The sequence below is a fragment of the Anthonomus grandis genome, chromosome 11 (assembly GCF_022605725.1).
Source record: "Anthonomus grandis grandis chromosome 11, icAntGran1.3, whole genome shotgun sequence".
Lineage (NCBI taxonomy): Eukaryota > Metazoa > Arthropoda > Insecta > Coleoptera > Curculionidae > Anthonomus > Anthonomus grandis.
In genome coordinates, this window is record NC_065556.1 from 18,304,206 (window position 1) to 18,327,182 (window position 22,977).

At 31.1% G+C, this 22,977-nt stretch overlaps 2 protein-coding genes across 2 annotated transcripts; both read left to right on the forward strand.

Annotated features, from left to right (window-relative positions):
- Nucleotides 1-176: 176 nt before the first annotated feature.
- LOC126742479 (E3 SUMO-protein ligase ZBED1-like) lies at nt 177-2,931 on the forward strand. Its single transcript, XM_050449121.1, has 3 exons — nt 177-188; nt 1,492-1,936; nt 1,985-2,931. Exons 1-3 carry the CDS (start codon nt 177-179, stop codon nt 2,929-2,931), a joined length of 1,404 nt encoding a protein of 467 aa, XP_050305078.1.
- Nucleotides 2,932-6,784: 3,853 nt separating this feature from the next.
- On the forward strand, nt 6,785-20,969 carry LOC126742170 (27 kDa glycoprotein-like). Its single transcript, XM_050448744.1, has 5 exons — nt 6,785-6,985; nt 17,404-17,606; nt 17,658-17,934; nt 20,158-20,311; nt 20,375-20,969. The coding sequence occupies exons 1-5, from the start codon at nt 6,940-6,942 to the stop codon at nt 20,607-20,609; spliced, it is 915 nt and encodes a 304-aa protein (XP_050304701.1). The 5' UTR covers nt 6,785-6,939; the 3' UTR covers nt 20,610-20,969.
- The last annotated feature ends 2,008 nt before the right edge of the window (nt 20,970-22,977 follow it).

The following is a 22,977-nucleotide window of genomic DNA, read 5'->3' on the forward strand; positions in this document are numbered from 1 at the left end:
AACCACCGATGGAATAGGGATGATAGAAGAAGACGCTTTATATACCGGGTGGTTTTATAGTATGTGCTTTTGGATAGTAACGACAAGGTCATTTATAGAGGTCCTAAAAGGACTTAATAAAAAAGGGTTTTATGAACCCAGGTAGGTTCGCAAATAATCTGGTTTTAAGATACAGAATGATTTATCAGGTAATGTATTGAACCATTAAGAATTTTATAGTGTTTATTATTAAAATACTTTACTAACACATGCTGAAGCGTGTGAGAATTCGTACAGCGTTTTTTTGCATACGAAAACTTTTCAATGTGCTCGAAGAACCACCCCCGAAAGTGATACCATATAACAATTTCGATATATATAAAATAAGTCACCTATAAGTCATGTAGCAGCATTGAATGCTACATTTAAAGTCTCTCTCAAAGTTTATAGTGCCAATAGTGCAGAGGAGAGAATTTTAGAGAGAGGATTGATATGCGGGCTTCAGCTCCAATTTTCTTCAACTTTTAAGACCCAAACACTATCAGTAGTAGAATGTTCAGTACTAACATAAAGTTTTGGGAAATTTTTGAGCATCAAATATTATGGATGTGCAACAAAATGTGGTAACTATTTTAATTATATTTCTGTATATCAAATAAATTTATCGATGAACAAACTTAAGGCATCATTATATTTTTAATCTGCCAACAAAAGCAGGCACCAAAAAATACACAAAGCTTACAAAAAATCTAAATGAGCTCCTAATTTTCAAAACCAGTTTACCAAAATACCAACTATAATACTATACTTATAAACTTCAAAAACTCTAAGTGAGCATCTAATTTTCAAATTCATTTTAGCTAAAATATTATATAATCATCAATTTTTTTTCTTAAAAGTTTTTATTTTGCATTCGGCAACAGCTTTCGTTACAAAAAATTCCAGCAACGTGCGTTTATACTGGAGCGACAGTTAACTGCATTTGGGATTCCCATACTTATACGTTTATTGGTTATGGTGTATATAACATTTCAGTAGTATAAACAGTTGTTTTATGCACCGTTTTATTCGTTTTAAACATTAAATAATCATGGAACTCGATACTGTTTTACCCGGGAATAGTTCTGATTAGTGATGGGAGTACTCGGATACGGGAGTCGAGTAGTATTCGATTCCTAAGAGAATCGAAAGTAGTCGAGTACTTCAGTATGGAATCGATTCCGGTACTCTGAATTTTTATCTGTCTATTTGTCGGCACGCAGATAACAGATTCGGAGAAAACGTAAAAGGAGCTAAGCCTAATTTTTTTTTTTCAGTTAGAAAGACAGTTTTAAAGTTGCACATATTTAGTTATTTTAGTTTTGCTTATCTGCTTTTGCTTTTGAGACGTATAGGAAAAAATAAATAACTGTGTTTTCCTATTAGATGAAGAGTTTTGTTGTTGGTTAAAAAGTTGAGTTTGTTTGTGAGAGTTTTCTTCGAGTTTTCTTACGTGTATAATAACATAATTAGGTCCATTGTGTGGGAAATTTTAAGAAACAGGATAAAAGTGTAGCTATTTGTTCAATTTGTAAAAATAAGTTGAAATTTTATGGAGGTACTACAAATTTAAAAAAACATCTGACCCGACTACACCCAATCCAGTACAAGCAGCTCACTGATAATTCAGAAGCTTCAACGTCAAACTGTGAACCACCTGAACACTTTGCAGAAAATAGGGAAGAAAATGGAGAGGATAGCACAAATATTAATATTGATGCAAGTGAACAAGAAATCAAAGAAATTAAAGTGAGAGAAAAAAAGAGAGCGTTCGGTGAAAATTCTGAGCCATCGCAGCCTCAACCCAAAGAAAAGCTGTTAAAAATGATGGTCCTAGATTTTCAGCCACTATCTTTTGTTGAAAATAAAGGTATTAAGGACTTTGCTAACAGCATTAACGCGCTTTATAAAATCCCTAGTAGGAAATATTTCACAAATACTCTCTTATAAGACAAATTTGTTAAAGTAAAATCAAACATTAAAGCAATGTTGTGTGAGGTGAACTATGTTTCAGTGACTACGGATATATGGACATCGGATAGTAATATTGCTTATGTAAGTTTAACATGCCATTTTAGTTATAAGGATAAGTTGAATTCTCAAGTTTTGTCTACCGATGAGATTTCTGGGTCCCATACTGGTGAAAATATTGGTCACACATTAAAAAAAATATTAAATGAATGGGGAATTATAGACAAAGTCGTTACAATTGTATCCGATAACGGAAGTAACATAAAAAATGCAGTAAATGTACACTTGAAAAAACACAATCACCCTTGTGTGGCACACACCTTAAATTTATGCGTTACCGACAGCATAAAAGAAAACGAGGATTTTTCATTAATTTGCAGCAAATCTCGAACACTAGTTTCGTATTTTAAACACAGTGTACTAGCGACCGAAAAATTGAAAACGACACAGGTTCAAATGGGGTTTCCAGTTCTTAAAATTAAGCAAGATGTTGCCACAAGGTGGAATTCGACATTATTTATGTTAGAACGCCTTTTAGAGATTAAAGATGCATTGTCCGTAACATTATCCAGTTTGCCTCAAGCTCCACTTAGTTTAAACGCTATGGAATGGAGTATTGTTTGGGATTGTGTGCCAGTTCTCAAGCCTATCGAAATTATGACGTCAGTATTATCGGCTGAAAAATATCCAACGATATCTACAATCATATCACTAATTAGAGGACTACAACACACTTTACAACATATAAATCCAACAACGGAGGTTGGCATAAAATTAAAACAGTCATTATTGGAGGTGATAGGAAGAAGGCTTGCTCCGCTCAAAAGGGACAAAATTGTAGCAAAAGCGACATTTTTAGATCCGAGGTTCAAAGGTATAGGCTTTGGACTGGAAGAAAACGCTAAAAACGCCGAGTCTTGGGTATTAGAAGAAGTGAAATAAATCGTTTTAAAAAATAGCACTGATTCTATGCCAGAACTTGAACCGAACTTTTTGCCACCGATATCAGGTCCATCTAAAGATCTTTGGACTTTTTTGATGACAAATTATTGAAAAAAAATCAATTATAACAAAGACAACAACAGCAATGTTAAGTATAAGGCAATATTTGCAACTCCCAAATTTGAATAGAACAAAGTGTCCATTTCAGTTTTGGAGCCAAAATAAAACTATGTTTCCAGAACTGTACCAATTAGCCCAAAAATATTTAAGTATTCCTGGAACGTCTGTTCCATCAGAAAGAATATTTCCTAAGGCATGACAAGTAACTAATGTTCAACGAAATCGCTTACTACCTAAAAATTTAAATCAGATTATTTTTTTTAATTATTATTTTTTTTGCTTTTCATTTTTGTTTTTACTTTAAATTTTAGAAATAATGTGTTTTTTTGTTTTTAAATAAATTTTTGTTTGTGTATTTTTTAAATTATATAAGTTATTTTGTTTAATGAAACAACTTATAAATATAATATAATAAGTTTTTTGTTTTTATTAGTTTAAGTTTTAAAAATGTGTGATATTTTATGTACCACAATATGTTATATGTTATAAAAAAATAAATGTCGGATTTAGTTTTTTTTAAATCATGTAAATTGATTTATTCAATAAAATTAAAACAGTTATCCGGATCAGTACTCAGTAGTCATTTAAGTATTCGATTTTAAGTTGTACTCGATTCCCTAAAGTATTCGATTCAGCCCATCACTAGTTCTGATGACAATATTCAAATGGAGAATGAAATAGAAATTCCTTCATATCGTTCGGACAGTGATTCGAAGATTGAAAAATTAGAAACAAAAAAAAGCGTGGTGAGCGTTAAGCGTGTGTTAAAGAAGCGGAGGAAGTTGTTTGTGCAGAAAATACTTGGTCTATTTTAATAACACATATGACTGAAGAAGGAAAGAAAAGGTTTTATCGCTGTAACATAGTAAAACGTCGTGGCCCTCAGTGTGCGGCACAAATTTATTTACTGTTTGAAGCTACATCAAATGCTGTTTTGTTCTATCGTGTAGAGGCGGCCCATAACCACGAGTCGAATGGAATTCGTTCTGATTACGGAATAAGTCAGAAAGTTAAAACAGAAATAAACAAACTGTTTGATTTACATTTCAATCCTAAAGCTATTTTAAAAAGTCTTAGTAAGATGGAGAGAGTAAAATTACCATCAATGAAACAATTGAACAATTATCTATCAAATCGTAGACGTGTTAAATACGGTTTCTCAACTATAGGTCTAGGAGAACTGGAGCGATGGATATTAAATCATACAGCAGTTCCCGAGGACATACACCAAGTATTTGTACTTTCTTATTATATATTCAAGGATCAACCAATGTCCTTTCGCTTTGCATTGTCTACAAAACATTTACTGGGGTTAGCAGAACGTCATGCAAATATTATCCATGCTGATGCGACATACAAGTTGATTTGGCAAGGGTTCTTGGTATTAGTTGTAGGAACTACAGATAAACATAGAAAATTTCATCCGATATGTCTAGGAGTTTCGACAAACGAGCGTCAGGAAGATTTTACCATGTTATTTAATAGTTTAAAAAAACACGTTTTGTTTGTATACGGACATTCTCTACAACCGTCGGTATTAGTTTGTGATACCGCAAAGAGCATCCAAAATGCTTTTACAGAAGTCTTTGGTCCTGAACCCATTGTGAGAATGTGTTGGGCACATGCAAAAACAAAAATGCAAACCAGGGTTGAACAAACTTGCTCAGACAAAAACGCCCGAAAGAATATATTACAAGACATTGATGCTTTACAGTCCGTTACTTCTCCTGAACATTTTAATAGCGCATCACAGCTTTTTATGAGGAAATGGAAAACCCAAACTAATTTTATTAAATAAGTACTTCAAAGAAGAGTGGTTAATTCAAAATCGCAATTGGTACCTAGGTGCTGCCCCAGGATCACCAGCCACAAACAACGCACTGGAATCGTTTAATAGAACCATAAAAGATAGCAATACATTACGCGAAAGATTTCCTTTGTCTCGTTTTCTGGTTATCGCATCGGAGATGGTTAACGAATGGTCCTGCAAAACTACGGAGGAGTCCTTTTCAATTACTCCGCTTATTAAACTTCCTGATTGGACAAAAGCATATCAATGGGCAAAATTAGACAAAAAAATAAAGGTGTTAGATGCTGACACGAAGAACAATGTCTATATAGTACCAGGAGGTCAAGTATTGGATGTTCAGGCTGAAAAACCTTGGGAAACCTTGGGAAACTTGATGAATTCAAAGAATTTTTTTTTCCACTTGGAGAGTAACAATTCCCAAAGAAAAAGATGATTGGATGAATGGTAGCTGCAATTATCCCCAGTTTTTTAAGATGTATATGTGCAAACCTCTTCTGGGCCTAGCAATTGGATTAAAATATACAGTTCCGCCTGTAGAGGCAAAAAATATCCGTATTGGACAAAAAAGAAAGGGTGGACGTCCATCAAAATCCAAACCTGCTTTGGTAATTCAGTGATGTTTTTAATTTATTGAAGTCTTATTAATAATTTGTTTAATGTTCACTCTTTTTTGTTTTGTGGCTTAAATACTGTTTTAAAAATGGCATTTTTGTTCTTTTTGTTTTATAAATAGAAGACAATAAAGTATATTTGTGATGCCTATTTTTGTTTTATTTTATGCTCACTAGCTTTTGTCATATTATAAAGTGTGAAGTTCAAACAGTTTTTAGAAGCTTTATTATTTAAATAGCTATCCAGATTAGTATAAAACAGTTGACAATATTAACTTTATTAGATGCTAAAGATTAGATGCTCAATAAGTATTTTTGTTGCTCCACCCAGTTTTTAAACGTGCTAAAAAGTATAAAAACTGATGTTCGATTAAATACTACCCTAAAGTTTTTGAGTTTTGTCAACATTTAAAAGCAGATTATTTGCACAAAACCAGCTTAGGGACCACTTATTGACTAATAAAATTGCAGAATAAGTAAACATCCCATGCTGCTGTGGTAACGAATTTAATAATTCATATTATTAACTAAAACTCTCTGCTTTCTATATCTTTAATTGAGTTTGGACAACCGAATTTTTAAATGAGAATCTCCTAACCAATTCAGTCAAATGCCTTTGAAGTATGGTACACTGATAAAGACATATAAGACCCCTCTTAAGGGATAATGGAAATGCGCTAATAGTTATTAACATCATCTTGTTTGGCCTTTTTATACAGTGGTAAAACCTTAAAAAGTTTAAGTTGGCTCGGAAATATACCAGTGATCATGCAGCAGTAATAAAGGTGTTCTAAAAGTGGAAATACGAAATATGCAGTTTCTTTTACGAGCTTACAATTGATATTATGAAGGTCTAGGTAGATGGATTCTTTAGCTTTAAAATATTATCGTAAGTTATTTGCAGGGAAAATAATTGTTCTGGAAATTAAACTAACTGGAAAACTTTCAAAAATTACGTATCAACTAGAAAACGAAATACGTCTTTAACAAATCAAACATCAATAATAATTTCTGAAGAAAATGTAAAAAATCAGTTTAAATATCAGAAAAAAACAATTTACTTAAAGTAACCGGTAGAGACCAAAAATAATTTTAACTCTTACTATTCGCACAAAATAAGCAAGAAAAACTCGATTAATAAACCATAACGTTATACAGAAAAAAAAATATTTACCTTTATTCATTTTTTTAAATAATTTAGCCCTAATTATTAAGTCCTCCATTCAAGACTATCATAAGAATCTGATAATCTTTTACTAATTATCTGTATACCGATAAAACTTCGGGCACAAAAACGAGACAGAGAAACGAAACGACTATCGCAGTACACTTCGGACTGATTAACGTCTACAGAGTAGGGATTCTACCTGCTCATTAGGCACCGGAAAATAGTAGCAGTATCCGACAGACGGGCAGTACCTTAGATCACCTCGAAACGTTTTCTAGTTTAGTGGGGAATTGAACAACATGTTTCGAGTTTTGGCAATTCTGATGGTATCTGTGTTGGTTTTCGGTAAGTACCATTTCTATTTATAGGAAGTTTATTATCATGAGTCAAAAATCATGGTCATTATTTCACAAAGCATTTTATCTGTTAATCAGATAAGTTTTTTTTATTATTTGTGACGAAACTTATCTACATTTTGGAATATAAAAAACCATCATATCTTGATCCTTGACCTATAACTATATTAATTTGCGAAATATTAATTTTAGATACATAGGTGCGAATATCAATTTTTTTTACTAGTTGACTGTTGGACTTCTATTAATATTTTATTTACCCCGATTTGTATACATGTACCGCGTGCAGCAAATACATAATTGTTGCACCCACTAAATACGTGTGTCTATATTATTCTATATACATTTACAGATGTTTCCAAAAAACTATTTATCTATTATTTATAAGTGCATTCAATTTAGAAAATTATATATTTATTATAATGTTTTAGATAAAAATATTCTTAACATTTTACGCCCAGTGTATGTTTAGGTATGTGTGATGGGATGAGTGGTATATCCTAGGACGATACTGTAATAATATGTTAGATGGAAGATGATTGGAACAAAGGTTGTAAAGGAAATATTTAATATTTATTGTTGAAATCCATTTTGGAAGTGGAGTGACTAAGATGTTTTCTAAAAAGGAAGTTTAGCTTATACTTAAAATTATAAAGAAATTTATTGCATTTAGTAGTCCTGAGGCCAATTTCTTTCTGCAGGAGACGGTGCCTAGTTCTTAAGTGGTGCGTTGAAAGTTGCTGCTGATTTCGTTTGTAGCCACTTTATTTAATGGGATAATTGGTCAGCTAATACTTAACCTCCAGTTATCTGAAACAATGATTTTCGAAGAGTGAACATAATATAGAAGATGATTAACTTTGGAAGTAGCTTTTGTAGGTGTAGAACTTTATTGGTGCTAGAGATTGGAACGAATGTAAGCCTTTCCTGTTTATACCTTAGGAAAAGCTGCAAGGACTGTCCTTGGTTGAATATTTATTGAACCTTATAACAATGACTCCTAGATAAATAAAAAAGAAAGTGGAGTCTCCATTAGTTTAGGATTATGAAGCCATTAACACAATATACTGTATGCGCTAACTTTGGTTTTTACCTGCTGGACATCGCTTCTAATATTTACAAAAATAGTAATGCATCAAGATATTGTAGTAGTGTCTTACTGAAAAATTATATGGATGAATATGTATAGTAATCAAAAATTACTCTGGAAGTCCCATGTGTCAAGAAAAAGTAGGTTAGCTGTCTTGATAATTAGTCTCCAAAAAATGTATTAATTTTAATGATCATACCTCGCACTTTTGCCTTAATATCAGCATCTGAAGAGTTTTTCGGCGGAAAACCTGACTAAATAAGTAACTAATTGTATACATTTATTTATGTTTTATGTAAGTGTTGAGCCTGACTATGATGACTTATTTCATCGAAATGCATTACTTTTAAAACAAAATTGGCACTTATTTTGTGAAGAAAATACTTTTTTACGGAAACATATTTTTTATTTATTTTTTGGTGGTTTTTTAAGTCCCCTCTCATTATTTTTTTCACATTAATATAGTTAGGTTCTTGAGGACGGATTGAAATATGAGATTCTAGATTAGGATTTTGGTTTTTCTCACCCAAGAGTTTCATTTAAGAAAATTTCTTGCACCTCAAGTTATTCTAAGTTATAAGCAATTTTGTCTTCAGGGTCAAATTTAAAACTCTCAAATGTATAGTAAAATACTTCGTTTAAATAAAAGAATTGCCCAGGATAGGTGTGAAGTTAAAAACATCGTCGTAAATGAAGTTGCCTTTCAATATAAACATCTTAATTTAATATAAACATCTATGGATACCTCAAAAACTGGAGGATTTATACTAAGTTGCGGAAATGAAAAAGAAATTTCAACGGTACAGGCAGAACTTCAAAATAAATTTGGGGAAAATAATGATATAAATAGACCTAAAACGCACGATCATATGATTAAAGTAGTCGGAGTAAATTATTGTGAGTATAAAACTGATGATGACAATTTTGTAGATAAAGTTATAAATCAAAATTGTTTTGATGACATTGATAAGAATTAAAAAATAAAAATAGGTAGAAGGACAAATACTATAAATGGAAAAATTAGTATTATATTTGAAGTTGACTCTAATACTTATGAAGAATTAAACAAAGAGGAAATTTAGGCTGGAACGGATGATAGGTTTTTAACGACTACGAACATAATTCAGATGTTGTAAATATAATCAATATAGCCATTTGCAAAAAGATTGTAAAAATAATATTACATGTTCTTGATGTAGCGAGGGTTGTAAAATTAAGGAATGCTTAGCAGGTAATTTACTAAAATGTATACGGAACATTCAGCTTATGATATTATGAAATGCATAATATAAATGCATATTCTAACATACAAATGAATAGAACCTTTGCAGAAAATAGATTGTTTTTTTTGTCGGAAAGTCAAGTAACTGATGATATTTCTGGGACGGAATTAAAAATATATAGATTTCTAAATGGTACAAGTATTCACATCAAATAGAAGGACTGGTAGGATGGTCGTTCTAATCAAAAAAGGCACTAAATAAAAAATCGTCAGAAATCAATGCTGTGAGAATAATTATGTCTGGACACTGTCTTTCGAATTAATATGAATAATAGCAAATATTGCATCTTCCTCAAAAAAAATGCTAGATTTATGGAGTATTATTCTGAATATTTGGATACATTGAGCGCTTTTGATAAAAAAACCATGATATTGGGCACTGAAGATGGGTTTGAAGTTAAAAAGTAGTCGTGAATTAAGTGGACTTTGAATATAAACGTCTTAATCTAATATAAACACCTATGGGTCGTACTACAAAAACTGGAGGACTTATACTCCGCTGTGGAAATCAAACGGTACAGGCAGAAATTTAAAGCATTGATTGAAAAATAGATATATTAAATTAAAATTATTAACTATTATTATTAATTAATATACAAGGTGTCAAGGTGTAATTTTATTGACAGTATTGGTAAATGTACAGAGTGTCTCAAAAACAAAGATTTAATTGTCAAGTCAGTTTTTTGCAATGAAAGGCCTTGTATATTTTATCAAATTTTTACTTCATTTAATTCTACATCAAAAATGTATAATACACTATTCATCAAATATTTACGGTTTTTGAGATAATTACTTATTATGATGATATTACTTAATTCTTATTTAATATACCATTAAAACAGTTAAAAATGATTATAAAACTAGAATAATTAAAAAAAACTTTAGTAAATCTTCAAACTGCCGACCGTTCTCGGTTTGACAGAGTTCGTACCTTTTTATTAATTCAGTGGTACAGGCGTTTCTTATAACTTCTTCCGAAATTGCTCTACAAGCACGTGTAATTTTGTTTTTTTAAACTCCAAATTTCTTAGCTCTTCAGTCCCTTTACAAGAAACAATCTAGCGGTGTTAAGCCAGGTGATCGGACTGACCACCTGACAAGACCTTTATTTCCGATACAGTACCTTCCAAATCTATTGTCAAGGAAATTTGATACAATTTGTGACTCCACCTCATAACTCGCATCACATATTGTTGAAGCCACATATAACGTCGTTCTGCTAGAGGAACTTCGTCCAGCAGCGTTGAAATTTAATCAATAATTTAATAATTTAATCAATATTTGATCTATAGTACACTATACAGGGTGTCCCGGTTCATGCAGGAAATCTCTCGGATCCAGGTAGAACATCGAAAAATAATACCGAACGTTCCTATAAAAAAAATTCCTACAGGCCTTCTTTACGAAGATACAGCCTCCTAAAGGACGCTGCTAGAAATTGGTTTTTCATAGATTACTTTTAAACGACCCGGTAGAATTTAATAAAAATTTTAGGTGATGAACACTATTAGGGACCTCTTAAAATGACATCCTTAAAATACATTTACCTTGTTTACTTTACCAGGGGCGGACTAGGTTGTACACTTTAATGCGTATATTTTTAACTTTTTATTTTTAAAAAATTGCCAATAATTACTGCCCAGATATTTATTGATTATTTGAATTTTTTTAGTTTTTTTTTATGTTTAGTTTTTATCTTAAGAATAACAAAAAAGAAATAAACGTATAATAAATAAGAAATATTTTGTAAAAGTATTTTTTAGGACACCACTGTATTTTTAGGAACATGTATTTTTTTTTAAATTAAATGACTTGCATCGAAATTTTCTGGTCTTTGAATAACTGACGTACTTATCTCATTTAAAAAAAATTAAAAAAAAAAACATTGGCTCGTTTATTATTTTTTTTCTCCAAAACGGTGCATTTTATCGATAATGAACAAAAGTACCCTTTTTTAGCCTAGGGTTCAAGGTATCCAAATTCATTTTTTTCAGACTTTAACATACATGGTGTTAAAAATATACGCATTAAAGTGTACAACCTAGTCCGCCCCTGGTAAAGTAAACAAGGTAAATGTATTTTAAGGATGTCATTTTAAGAGGTCCCTAAGAGTGTTCATCACCTAAAATTTTTATTAAATTCTACCGGGTAGCTTAAAAGTAATTTATGAAAAACCAATTTCCAGCAGCGTCCTTTAGGAGGCTGTATCTTCGTAAAGAAGGCCTGTAGGAATTTTTTTTATAGGAACGTTCGGTATTATTTTTCGATGTTCTACCTGAATCCGAGAGATTTCTCACATGAACCGGGACATCCTGTACATTTTTGATGTAGAATTAAATAAAGAGCAAAAATTAAAAAAAAAACTTGACAATGAAAACTTTGTTTTTGAGTCTTTGTTATCACTACGTACATTTACCAATACTATCAACAGAATTAGTTTTTCCAAATAAAGACTTTTTATCTTACCTTTTTTTTATATCATATACAGGGGCGAAAAAAAATCGTGTAAATAGAGTTTGGACACCGTGTATAATAGTAGATTGAAAAATACCTACTTTTCAATCAACGTTCAAAGGAAACTGGGTGAAATTTATGAGGTAAATAGACCTTAAACACAGGATTAAAGTAGTCGGAGTAAACGAATGTGAGTTTAAAATTGATGATAAAAATATGATAGATAGAGTTATAAATCAACATTACTTTGATGATGCAAATTTAAAAATAAAAACACATACAAGTATAAATACTATAAACGAGAAATTTAATATCATATTTGCAGTTGATTCTAATTCTTCTAACACATTGATATGTAAACAAAGAATGGATTTAGGCTGGAATGAATGGTGAGTTTTTAATGACTACGGACTTATAAGATGTTATTAATGTAATAAATATATTCATTTGCAAAAAGATTGTACAAATAAAAGTACATGTTCTCAATGATGTACATGTTAGCGCGGGTCATGATAAAAAACGTTTATCAAATATAAAATGTATTATATGAAATCAAAAATATGGTATTTATTTAAACACTCAGCTTGGGATGTAATGAAATGTAAAACACACAAATGAATAGAAACTTTGCGCAGAAAAATAGATTTTTGCAATAGTAATTAAATCGAAAAATGAATTCAGATATGAGCTTTATTATGTTGTGTTTTAACTGTCAAGGTTATTTGAATAATAAGGATAGTATGATGACATTTATAAATGACTAGAAACCCAAGTTATTGTTATTTGTTGCAAACTCATGTAATTAATGATATTTCTGGGACAGAATTGAAAATAGATGGTTACCAAATGGACTAAGTATTAACGTCAAATGGCTCTATGAATGCTGTAAGAATTAAGTCTGAACACTTTCTCGATGATTTAATATGAAAACTAGCAAGTATTATTGTTGCATCTTCTACCACCCTCCTCAACAAGAAAATGCTAAATTTATCGAGTATTATTCTGACTATTTGGATACAGTCAGCGGTTTTGATGGAACAATCATAATCATGGGTGATTTTCATTTTGATTTGCTAAAGCCTTATTATAATCAGAAAATATTTAATTTTCATAATTTTAAAATCCAATAAGAATAACTAATACAAGTTAAACGTTATTAGATTATATGATAAGCAAACGTATTATAAAATACATTTGACGCCGAAGATCAGTGATCACTGCCTTCTGTCAAATTATGTTGAATACAAGAAAGCAGAAGCAAAAGATATCATATGAAATATGTAGAATTATAAGTGGGAATTATTGCAAAATAGTATTATCGATGAAACATGATATGATACTTCCAGTGATGCAAGTTTATTAGCAAATTGTTTGACAAATAGCCTAACTGTTATCATAAATGAAATATATCCAAAAATAAATATTGAAATTAGTCACAAGTAAAAAGATATAAAAAATGGATAAATGATATTATAAAATTGATGAAAAATAGAGACATGATTTATAGAATAGCGATATATGAGAGAAGAATAAAAATATATGGATGAATACAAAAGGATCCGAAATTTAATTATCTTTGACAAGAATAACTATTATCAAGAAATTGTTGATGATAAGAAAAATAACCCATATGAACTTCAGGATTTTTTTTAAGTTAAATAATAATTATATAATTAAAGAAGAACTTTCTATAAATGTAAAAAGTATAGATGTTATAGTAGACTTAATAAATATTGACAAAAGATTTATTCTTGTTGGTGTAGTAGAAAATAGTAAATTGAAAACTATTAGCAGACGAGAAAATAACGTCATGCAAGAGACTATAAATAATGATCTTATGATTAAACTTAACTTTTAAATTATTGAAATGTATGCAATCAAAGACGCAAAGAAAATTGTATATCAGAGTAACATTAAGTATTTGAGGGTAATGTTTGACCCCAATTAAAACTTTTACAGTCATGCAGTTTACACTATGAGAAAATTCTATTCTTAACTTTTTTTATTTTAATATATAGAATAAGTCGTTATGTAACATCGTACACACACTTCTGTTGTATAAAGCTGCGTCCACACCGTCTATGTCTATCGACGTTGAAACATTAGCGACAAAACAATCAAAGGATGTGTTTACCATATTTGGTGAAGAAGTGGCTGTGACATTGCGAAATTTGCCCACTACTTATACTCAAGCTACAGTGCAACACAAAATAAGCACACTTCTGTTTGAAGCAAAATTGGGAAATTACAATTATCCCGTAGCACAACAACCACAGCAGCAGTATTTTTCTCAGGCTCAGCAACAACACTATTATCCTCAATCTCAGCATTCTCAGCAACAGAAATATTTTCCCAGTACAGCAAATTCAGGTGGCTTACTGACGACCTCACCGATGCATTCCCCGGAATCATATTCCTCATTCTCTCCTTTTAGCAATCCCCCTACTTCGGCACAATCAACTACTGACCTTACAACCGATGAAGATGAAGCTGCAGATCGTTTCATCACCCAACTGCAATCTCCAGGAACGCATACCTCATAAGCTCGGTCATAAGTATAGATATGCGCACAACTATTCTCATTTAGGGTATAAATTGTTTTAGTTATAGTTTATTTTTACTACTATTGTGCTTATTTATTCTTTATTATGGTTATGATTTAAATTTGATTTAACAAGTAGCTATAACTATATTTTCATATTTATATAAATCTCGTTAAATCTTAATAAATAAAGTGCTTACCTTAATATAGTCTTGTAATACATCAATAAGGGCATTGCATACCTCCACAACAATTTTGGAAATTGCCTGTTTTGAAATTTTGAAAAGATACATTAGTGAGTGGTACGAATCTCCAGTTGATAAAAATCGTAACGTTACAGCAAGACGCTCCTTTATGGGAGTGGCGGGTCTATAATTGGTGTCTTCTTTACAAATTTTTGGCCCGTTTTTTAGTAATAAATATTCAAATTCACCTTCTGTCAACTCGGTGTAAATGCAGCTTAATAGTATAGCCGCATCTCATTGTGATTCTAAACTGTGATAGATATACATCAATTGATTATTTAATAATTTGACCCATTTTATTAAAAATGGTACTAGTTTAGGTACATTTAAAAAATAATTAAAATGTATTAACTTACCTGTAATTATATATGTATTTCTTCTGCTTTTATATGTAGCTCCTAGCTAAATAAACGTATTATTTATTTATTTTATTTTAACTTAAGGATTTAAATTTACAAGCTCTCTGCTAGATGGAAAAGCTATTATTAAAAAAGGTTAATAAGAAATTAAGTTACAAAATATTAAAAATATTCTTCAATTCTAATTTCAGATAAAAAAATATATACATATTTTTCTTTTAATCTTGATATTTATCACTAATTCATAGAAGAGAAGGTTCTAACAATTTATTTATTTATTTAATAGACGGGATCAACCCCATTACAAAAAAAAAATATTACAAAGTTCAATAGTTACACCTAACCATAACTTAAAATAGCTAAAATAGAAATACGTTTTTACAGGCTAACTAACATAAAATTAACAGAAGAGTTTACACAATCTCTCTAATTTGATTCCTAAAACTAGACAAGCCAATGCCCACAACTTCAATATCCTCATGGTTGATAATCTTTAAGGTTCTTTCGATAGACGAGTGAGTGGCATAGTTGGTACTGTGAAAAGGCAAAGCAAATAGTCGGTTTCGTCTCAAGAGTCTTGAGGGGACATTGAAGCTAATTCTACCGAGAAAGTCGAGGCATACAATCAGACCATTAAGAAGGTTAAATCACCACGAATACGTCTTTCTCTCAATGTTGTCATAGCCAGCACTTCCCGTGCATCATCATAAACATGATCGTTCGGTATTTCCAAATTTAATTTAAATAGACAAAATCTTAAAAACTTTTTCTGAATCCTTTCAAGGACCAGACAGCTGTTCATGTAATAGGGGGACCATAACATTGAGCCATACTCTTTGTATGGCTCAATGTTATGATCCTTGATTGTATCAGAATACTGAACAGGGCTTTCCTCTATATTGTATGATGTTACAACTTTTTTACTTCTTTTGTGAAAACTAATATAATTACATTTCTTTATGTTTAAGAATAAGATATTGTTGACACACCAACCATTTAGCCTATTCAGGTCATTCTGTAACAAAATTTGGTCTTTGGGAGTCTGGATTACTCTATAAAATTTCAGGTCATCATCTGCAAACAATAAAAAGGCACTTTATTCAAAACATGTAGCTCATTAATGAAAATGTTAAAGAGCAATGGTGAGCAGTGTCCACCCTGAGGTACACCAGAACATACATTGATATTGCTGGATCTAGCACTACCCAATCTAACCTGCTGAGTCCGGCCTAACAAGAAGCTTGTGAACCAGGCAACTATATGATTGGAGAAACCAAACACTCTAAGTTTCTCCTGCAAGATTCTGTGATCGACTCTATCAAAAGCCTTGGAGAAGTCTGTATAAATCACATCCATCTGACATCCCCTCTCCGAGGCATCCAACAGATCCTGCTGATAGATCAACAAGTTAGTGATCGTAGATCTGCCCGAACTAAACCCATGCTGCTGATTGAGCAACAGCTCCTTGCAATAGAAATAAATATAGTTGCCTATTTGGTCATTATCATCTGATTTAAATATTGGTACCACAAAACTATGCTTCCATAATGACGGAAAGAGTGCTGAGCCAAGGGATTTCTGAAAAAGGAAGAATAGAGGGCGGGAGACAGTACAGACACATTTTTGTAAAAAATAGTTTGGTATTCCATCAGGACCTGAACTAACTTTGGCCTTTAATTTTAAAATTTTATCAAAAATCAAGCCAACAGACAGTTGGGGATTAGAAATTGTCATATTCTCTCCCACCTGTTGACCCATATAATAATTGTTTTTTTTTATTTATATTAGTATTGTAGACAGTTGAAAAAAACTGGGCAAAACCCTCTGCTATCTGTTCGCAACCAGAAAATTCATTATCACCATAATACATTGAATTTGGAATTTTATTTGCTGCCTTCCTACTGTTGAGGTGATACCAAAAGCTTTTAGGGTCAGTACACAGTTTAATTCAGAAATCCTTAAATTCCTGACAAATGATCCTAAATGTTCGCAGATATTTCAGAATATTGGTTGAGTTCTAATTTTGAAAAGAAAACCTTAATTCCGATATTCTCTTATATCTTCTCCTACTATGTTTCAATAATCTAGATTTTGCTCTACCACACTATGTTGTTTATTACCACTGTAACAGAGGAATTATATTAATTTATTATTCTTTATTATTAAATTATTTATTATTAAGTAGGCGTATTTTCTTAAATTTCAAAAGTTTTTTTCCAAAGTTTTAACTTGAACTTATTATGGTCATTGGCCTTGGCAATCATGTCAGCATATTTGCCGTAATTCCTTGGAATATAAAAATATTTAACGCAAAAATTACTACTTTTATTTAAGCGAAAATAAAAGTTCCAATTAAAAAAAAAATGATTACAGATTATTTTCATTGGTATATTTAGTACATACAAACTCTTTAGTAAATATTTCTTGCTTTTTAGGGTCAGTTCTCGGAGACATATCGCAGGACCCCTTGAAGATTAACAACTTGGAAGATATGCAATCTGACCTGGAAAAGAAACTACAAGAAAACGGAATCGATATTCCTTTAAACGGAACTAAAATCGACACAGAAAAAATCGAAAATGCCCTTAAAGAAAAATGCAAGAACGAAAATGCTGAAGATGCCGTTGACGAACTAAAGGTTAAAAAATAATAAATTATGAATATTTTTATATTTCAAATGTTATTTCAGGAACAGCAAAACGTCGTAAAAGACTGTGTCACCCAATACATAAACGGGACCCAAATAAACGAGGAACTGGAAGAAGCGAAAAAAACCGGTTCAATGGACGAAGTGTTTACAAAATATTGTAAAAAATGGCCCGATGTCTACAGTTGTTTTAATAACGTCACCACGACTGTCAAAAAATGCCTCAATGAAAAGGAGGAAACTGTTCTGGACAAATCTTTAAAGATCGTACAGGATTTTCAGGAGTTTATGTGTTTCAAGGAGGGCGATAGATTGGCAAGTAAGTAGTATTCAGCAAAAAAGGGTAGACCTCTGGAATCTTAAGTACCTATCTAATTTATAAGGTATCAATAATCGCTAGCCTTATTATGACTTTGGTATTACATTTGGATCCAGATGTGGCCCTTGGTTCTCTCTATGGGTCTTTGTGAGTAGATTAAAAATTGAGACAATCATAGGGATGAGGCTTTATTAATTTCTCATAGTCTTCACTTCTACTACCAGCTCAGAGTGCTAGGATAAGTCCTCGTTTTTAGTTTTTATTATGGTGCTGCTCAGGTTTCACCATAGTATTTCTTGACGATTTCGGTATGAGATTCCACTGAAAAGATCAAACAATATGGCATTTTATTTAAATATTACATGAGTTTCTTTAGCTGAGCCACATATTCTATATTTTGTTATTCCTAAGATTCTTTTTTTTTATTTAGTTTAGTCTAGTTCTTTATTACAACTATTTCATTCTAATATGCCTAATAATTTGTCCGAAACTACTGCCTTTGGTAGCTAAGGTATTACATCTGGGTTCAGGTGTAATATATATCCTGGTTATCTTTATGAGGATGATTGCACCAATTGAAAGAATCACTGTGTTTCAATACGCCTTGTATGTAGTTCTTTTCATGTTGATTTTGTCTTCAGTCTACATAGTTCCTTTATAGTATTGATAGATTTTACTATAAAGACAGATCTACAAACATGCAACTTATATAGTAGAAATCGGGTAGGAACAAGGGTAGAAAAGACTTAATGCCGATCCTATTCATTTCAGTTCTTCCCTGCTTTATTCGCATAATATTTCTTATCAATGCGTAGAAGGGACGTTTTGATCTACAGCTACCAACCTAGCACCAACTTTCCAAAATACATATGAAGCTCTAAATTGCAAATAGCAACTAGATGTAGTCTATAAAGATTTTGAAAAGGCTTTTGATAAGATGGACCATGGAATTCGTATTTTTTGTTTGTAGAGTTCAATGTAGGAGCAGGAGGGCATTCTGTTCTTTATGGGGCATTCGATGGTTGTAGATCTAAAATATGCCATAATATTTTAGAAAACTTTATATTTTATAACATTTTTATATGCCTTTCTTATTACTCCTTTGTAAAATATATCCTAATATTTTTTAAACAATAGTTTCCTAGTAATTAAATTAGAGAATGAAAATTACTCTATGTAAAATATGCTACAATATTTTAGAAAATCCACGACAATTTTGGTAAAGTATATATAATTTAAATATGACATTTTCAATTAAACCTTTGAAAAATATTTCATATTTTACGAAAATCAAAGGTCCTCCCGACCTCTTTTTCAACTTAACCCTTAAAAGTTAGCAAAATGAAGCACTCAAAATTAATTAATTTCTGGATCACATTGACAAAAGAACTACACAGAATGGGATTTCTCCAGGATATAAGAAGTACTTCAATACTTGAAACTCACATCTTGAAAACATATATGCTAAGTGCTTTGAAGAAGGCGTAATATAGGTCGAAACATTGGCAATAAAGGAAAGAAAGTTTTGAAGAGCTTGGATTTTAATTGACTTCTTATCCAAAAAAAAATATATTTCTATGTAAACATGCTGCTATATTTTAAAAACTTATTATCAACAATTTATATATCATTTTGGATCAAATATTTATATTGCCTCAAGAGGTGCATTTTTATTAATGATGTTTCCATGAGTTGGAAATTTCTACTATTTGCGGATGACATGAGGTTCTTTCACACTGTAAAAAGCTATCAGGATTGCAAATTTCTTCAAAATAATCCTGTCCATAAACCTTCTAACTGTTACTATTTCTTTAGCTTTATTCCCCGACATTGATACAGTTAGAGATTCAGCTTTGAAGTCCCTTGACTTTATAATACGATCCTTAGAACACTTTAACTCTTCACTATGCTGTTCATATTGCTAGGCATGTTTCACTTCAACAAAAATTCTCTATACATATGTCAGTTTAAATATAGATGGAGTATACTGTGAAAGAGGATTCTGTCAGCAGCTATTACTTTTAGGACTTAATGCAGACTTCATCCAGCTATAACTTGTGCTAGTTTAATGTTTGTTTAAGTGCTATAATACTCAAAGGGACTCTTCACAACTTTTATGAGCTTTGAACTTTGCTCTCTCCTTTTAGACAATAAAATTTTCACTATTGATGAGATTGAGATTCTTTAGGATGAACGTACATTTCATGACATTTCTTTCTCTAGTGTTTGTGGCCCAAGGTGGAATTGAATGCCTTGACCAACAGCAGGAAGGTATGAAAGAATGTTTCAATGCCACAATCGGAGGCAGGTTACCTGATCAGGATACCCTTAGTGTTGCTACGTTGCCAACATTCTTATTTGAGGAAAAAGACTGCGAGTAAGTAAATTCACTGATATGTTAAAAAAAAAAAATAGAGACGAAAACCAGTTTTTACTGCAGGGACTTCGAAAAGATTCGCCTATGCGTCAATGGAGTTTTGGAAAAATGCTCAGACACCACCCCAGCGAATCTGGTGGATGCCTCTTTCAAATTCATAAGGAAACAAATGGAGTGTGCTGTACCTACAGTAGATGCCAAAGCTACAGCTGTAGGAGCAAGTACGAGCTCTGCTGCCACCTTTAGGTCTGTACTGGCTGTTACGTTTAGTGTGCTATTGTTAGGAAGAGTTTATTAGGTTTAGTGCAAAGAAAAGTGTTTGTTTTTGATTTCTGTCGGTATTTGTTTATTTATTTTTGTGATTATCAATAGGTAGTCTAATTACTCAAAATCAATGCATTTAGCAGCTAAGCAGTGAAAGTAATAAAATACAATATGTATATATGATAATTAGTTGTGTAGGAAGTTGATTCTTTTTAAAGGGTTTTGGGTACAAACCTTTTTATACCCTTAATTTTTTCAAGAAAATTTGATAAAACATATTCAATATGAATTCCATCTGAAAATATTAGTTAACATATTTAAATAATACGTAATGTAAGTTTTATAAGAATCTGTAACATATTTGGTTAATAATAAACATTATTGTGATAATTAATTGCGACTAGTGTATTTTTGTATATAAATGCAATAAAGGTAAGCTTAATAGAGCTCAATAATAATAATAATAATAATAATAATAATAATAATAATAATAATAATAATAATAATAATAATAATAATAATAATAATAATAATAATAATAATAATAATAAATACTCAATTTGTACAAATTGAGAAATCAGATAAAAAAAATAAAGTGATTATTCAAAAAGGCGAGGTTTAGTATGTCAGATTCTAAATCTAACAACTGTTCAACTAACCTTAACTCTACTAATTGACGACTGCAAAAGTAAATACTAGAAAAACTTTTAATTTAATTAATTTGTATGTATCATATTACAAATTTTAAGTGTACAATAAAAAGAAAGAAGATTGCCATTGATATACTTTCTCAAATGTCGATACACCTTGATTGCCCTTAACTTGCTGATGACATATTTTTTGAAATTAATCTGCAGGAAAATCATTTAGCCGTTTCGCAATAAGATATGAAAAGGATCGTTGGTACAGGGACGTAAAATGCACTGGAATTGTTAGGATACCCTTAAACCTTATGTTTATTTTATGGATATCAGTTCGAAATCGAATTTTATTATATAAGTATGGCGGACATTTAAGTAATAAAACATTGTGATATAAACATATCAAATATTTTCTCTCACTCACAAACAACCGTCCTAATTGGTAGAGAGCCTGACTGATGTTTAGCGAATACTATGTAATAAGCAATACCTACACTAATTTTGTAATTCCTGTAGTGATACAGGGTCCGTAAACAATATCACAGTAGTTTAAATATGATATTATTCAGGAATCGCGCAATAGCATTTTACGGTTTCTATTGAAAATATTCCGTTGTTGATAAAGTAATTTTAAATTGAAATATGCTTTTCTTAGGGACTGATTAACATGATCAATAAAGCGTATGCAATAAGTTCATGATCCATATAAAGGCCTAAGTTCTTCGTAACTTGTTTTTAACTCCCAGATGTTATTTCCTAATTTAATTGACTTAAAATTATATAAAAAATTTAGTTAAAAAAACTATAAGATTGCATTTACAAAGCTAAAAGGAAAGATATCGTATAAAAAGCGCAACCATAAGAATAAGTTAAAATACCCAATCAAAAACAACTCTTCATAAAGGTTTTATTTTTCATAATAAAATGCAATTTCAATTTATTTGAACAAATTTATCAAATTCTTTAAGTTTAACAAATAACCTCAATCTTATTACTTAATGCACCTCAACTACTAATAATCTATATAAACAATGAGCGAAAAAAATTCTTAAATTCTAATCTAAAAATTGGCAAAAAAGTCAACAATTGGCAAAAAGTCAACCACTGAAAGAGACAATTAGGTTTAGGTTTGTTCTATCTCGTTTTGTAAGAATGTTAATTGTTCTAAATAAAAAGGCTGTTGTTAGCAACATTCTTACATTCATAACATTGTTCTTCTAAAGTTGCTGTGTAGAGAAGGGCTTATGCTTCTTAAATTTAACTTTCAATATATAATTTTGAATAACATTTAATGGATCTAATGCACCAGTGTACAGACCTCCCCACACAATTATGGCAAACTGTAAAATATACTTTACTAAAGCTTTATGGATAATGATTACCAGTTCTTTGCTCATAAATTTGCAGAATTCATAAAACGTGAGTGTGACTATGGTCAGACCGTTTTAAGTTCTTGCCATCTCTTATACCCAGATATTTAATATTATTGACTTCATTTATTTTAAAAACCTATATTACTCATTTGCAAACAACTAAATGCTGGCCTCTTTATATCTGTAAGAGATAGTGCAAGATATTTAGTCCTGTCTATACAGGGTGTCCTGTCAGGAAAGTCAACGATAATACTGAAGGGGCTGATGGAGCAACTCATAAGCACCCAGAAAAACATAAAATGACCTTAGTAAAAAATCGATGGTTTTCGAGATATTGGCACTTTAGTGGAAGTCACCAAAATCCTACTCTTGGATCAGATTTTCGATT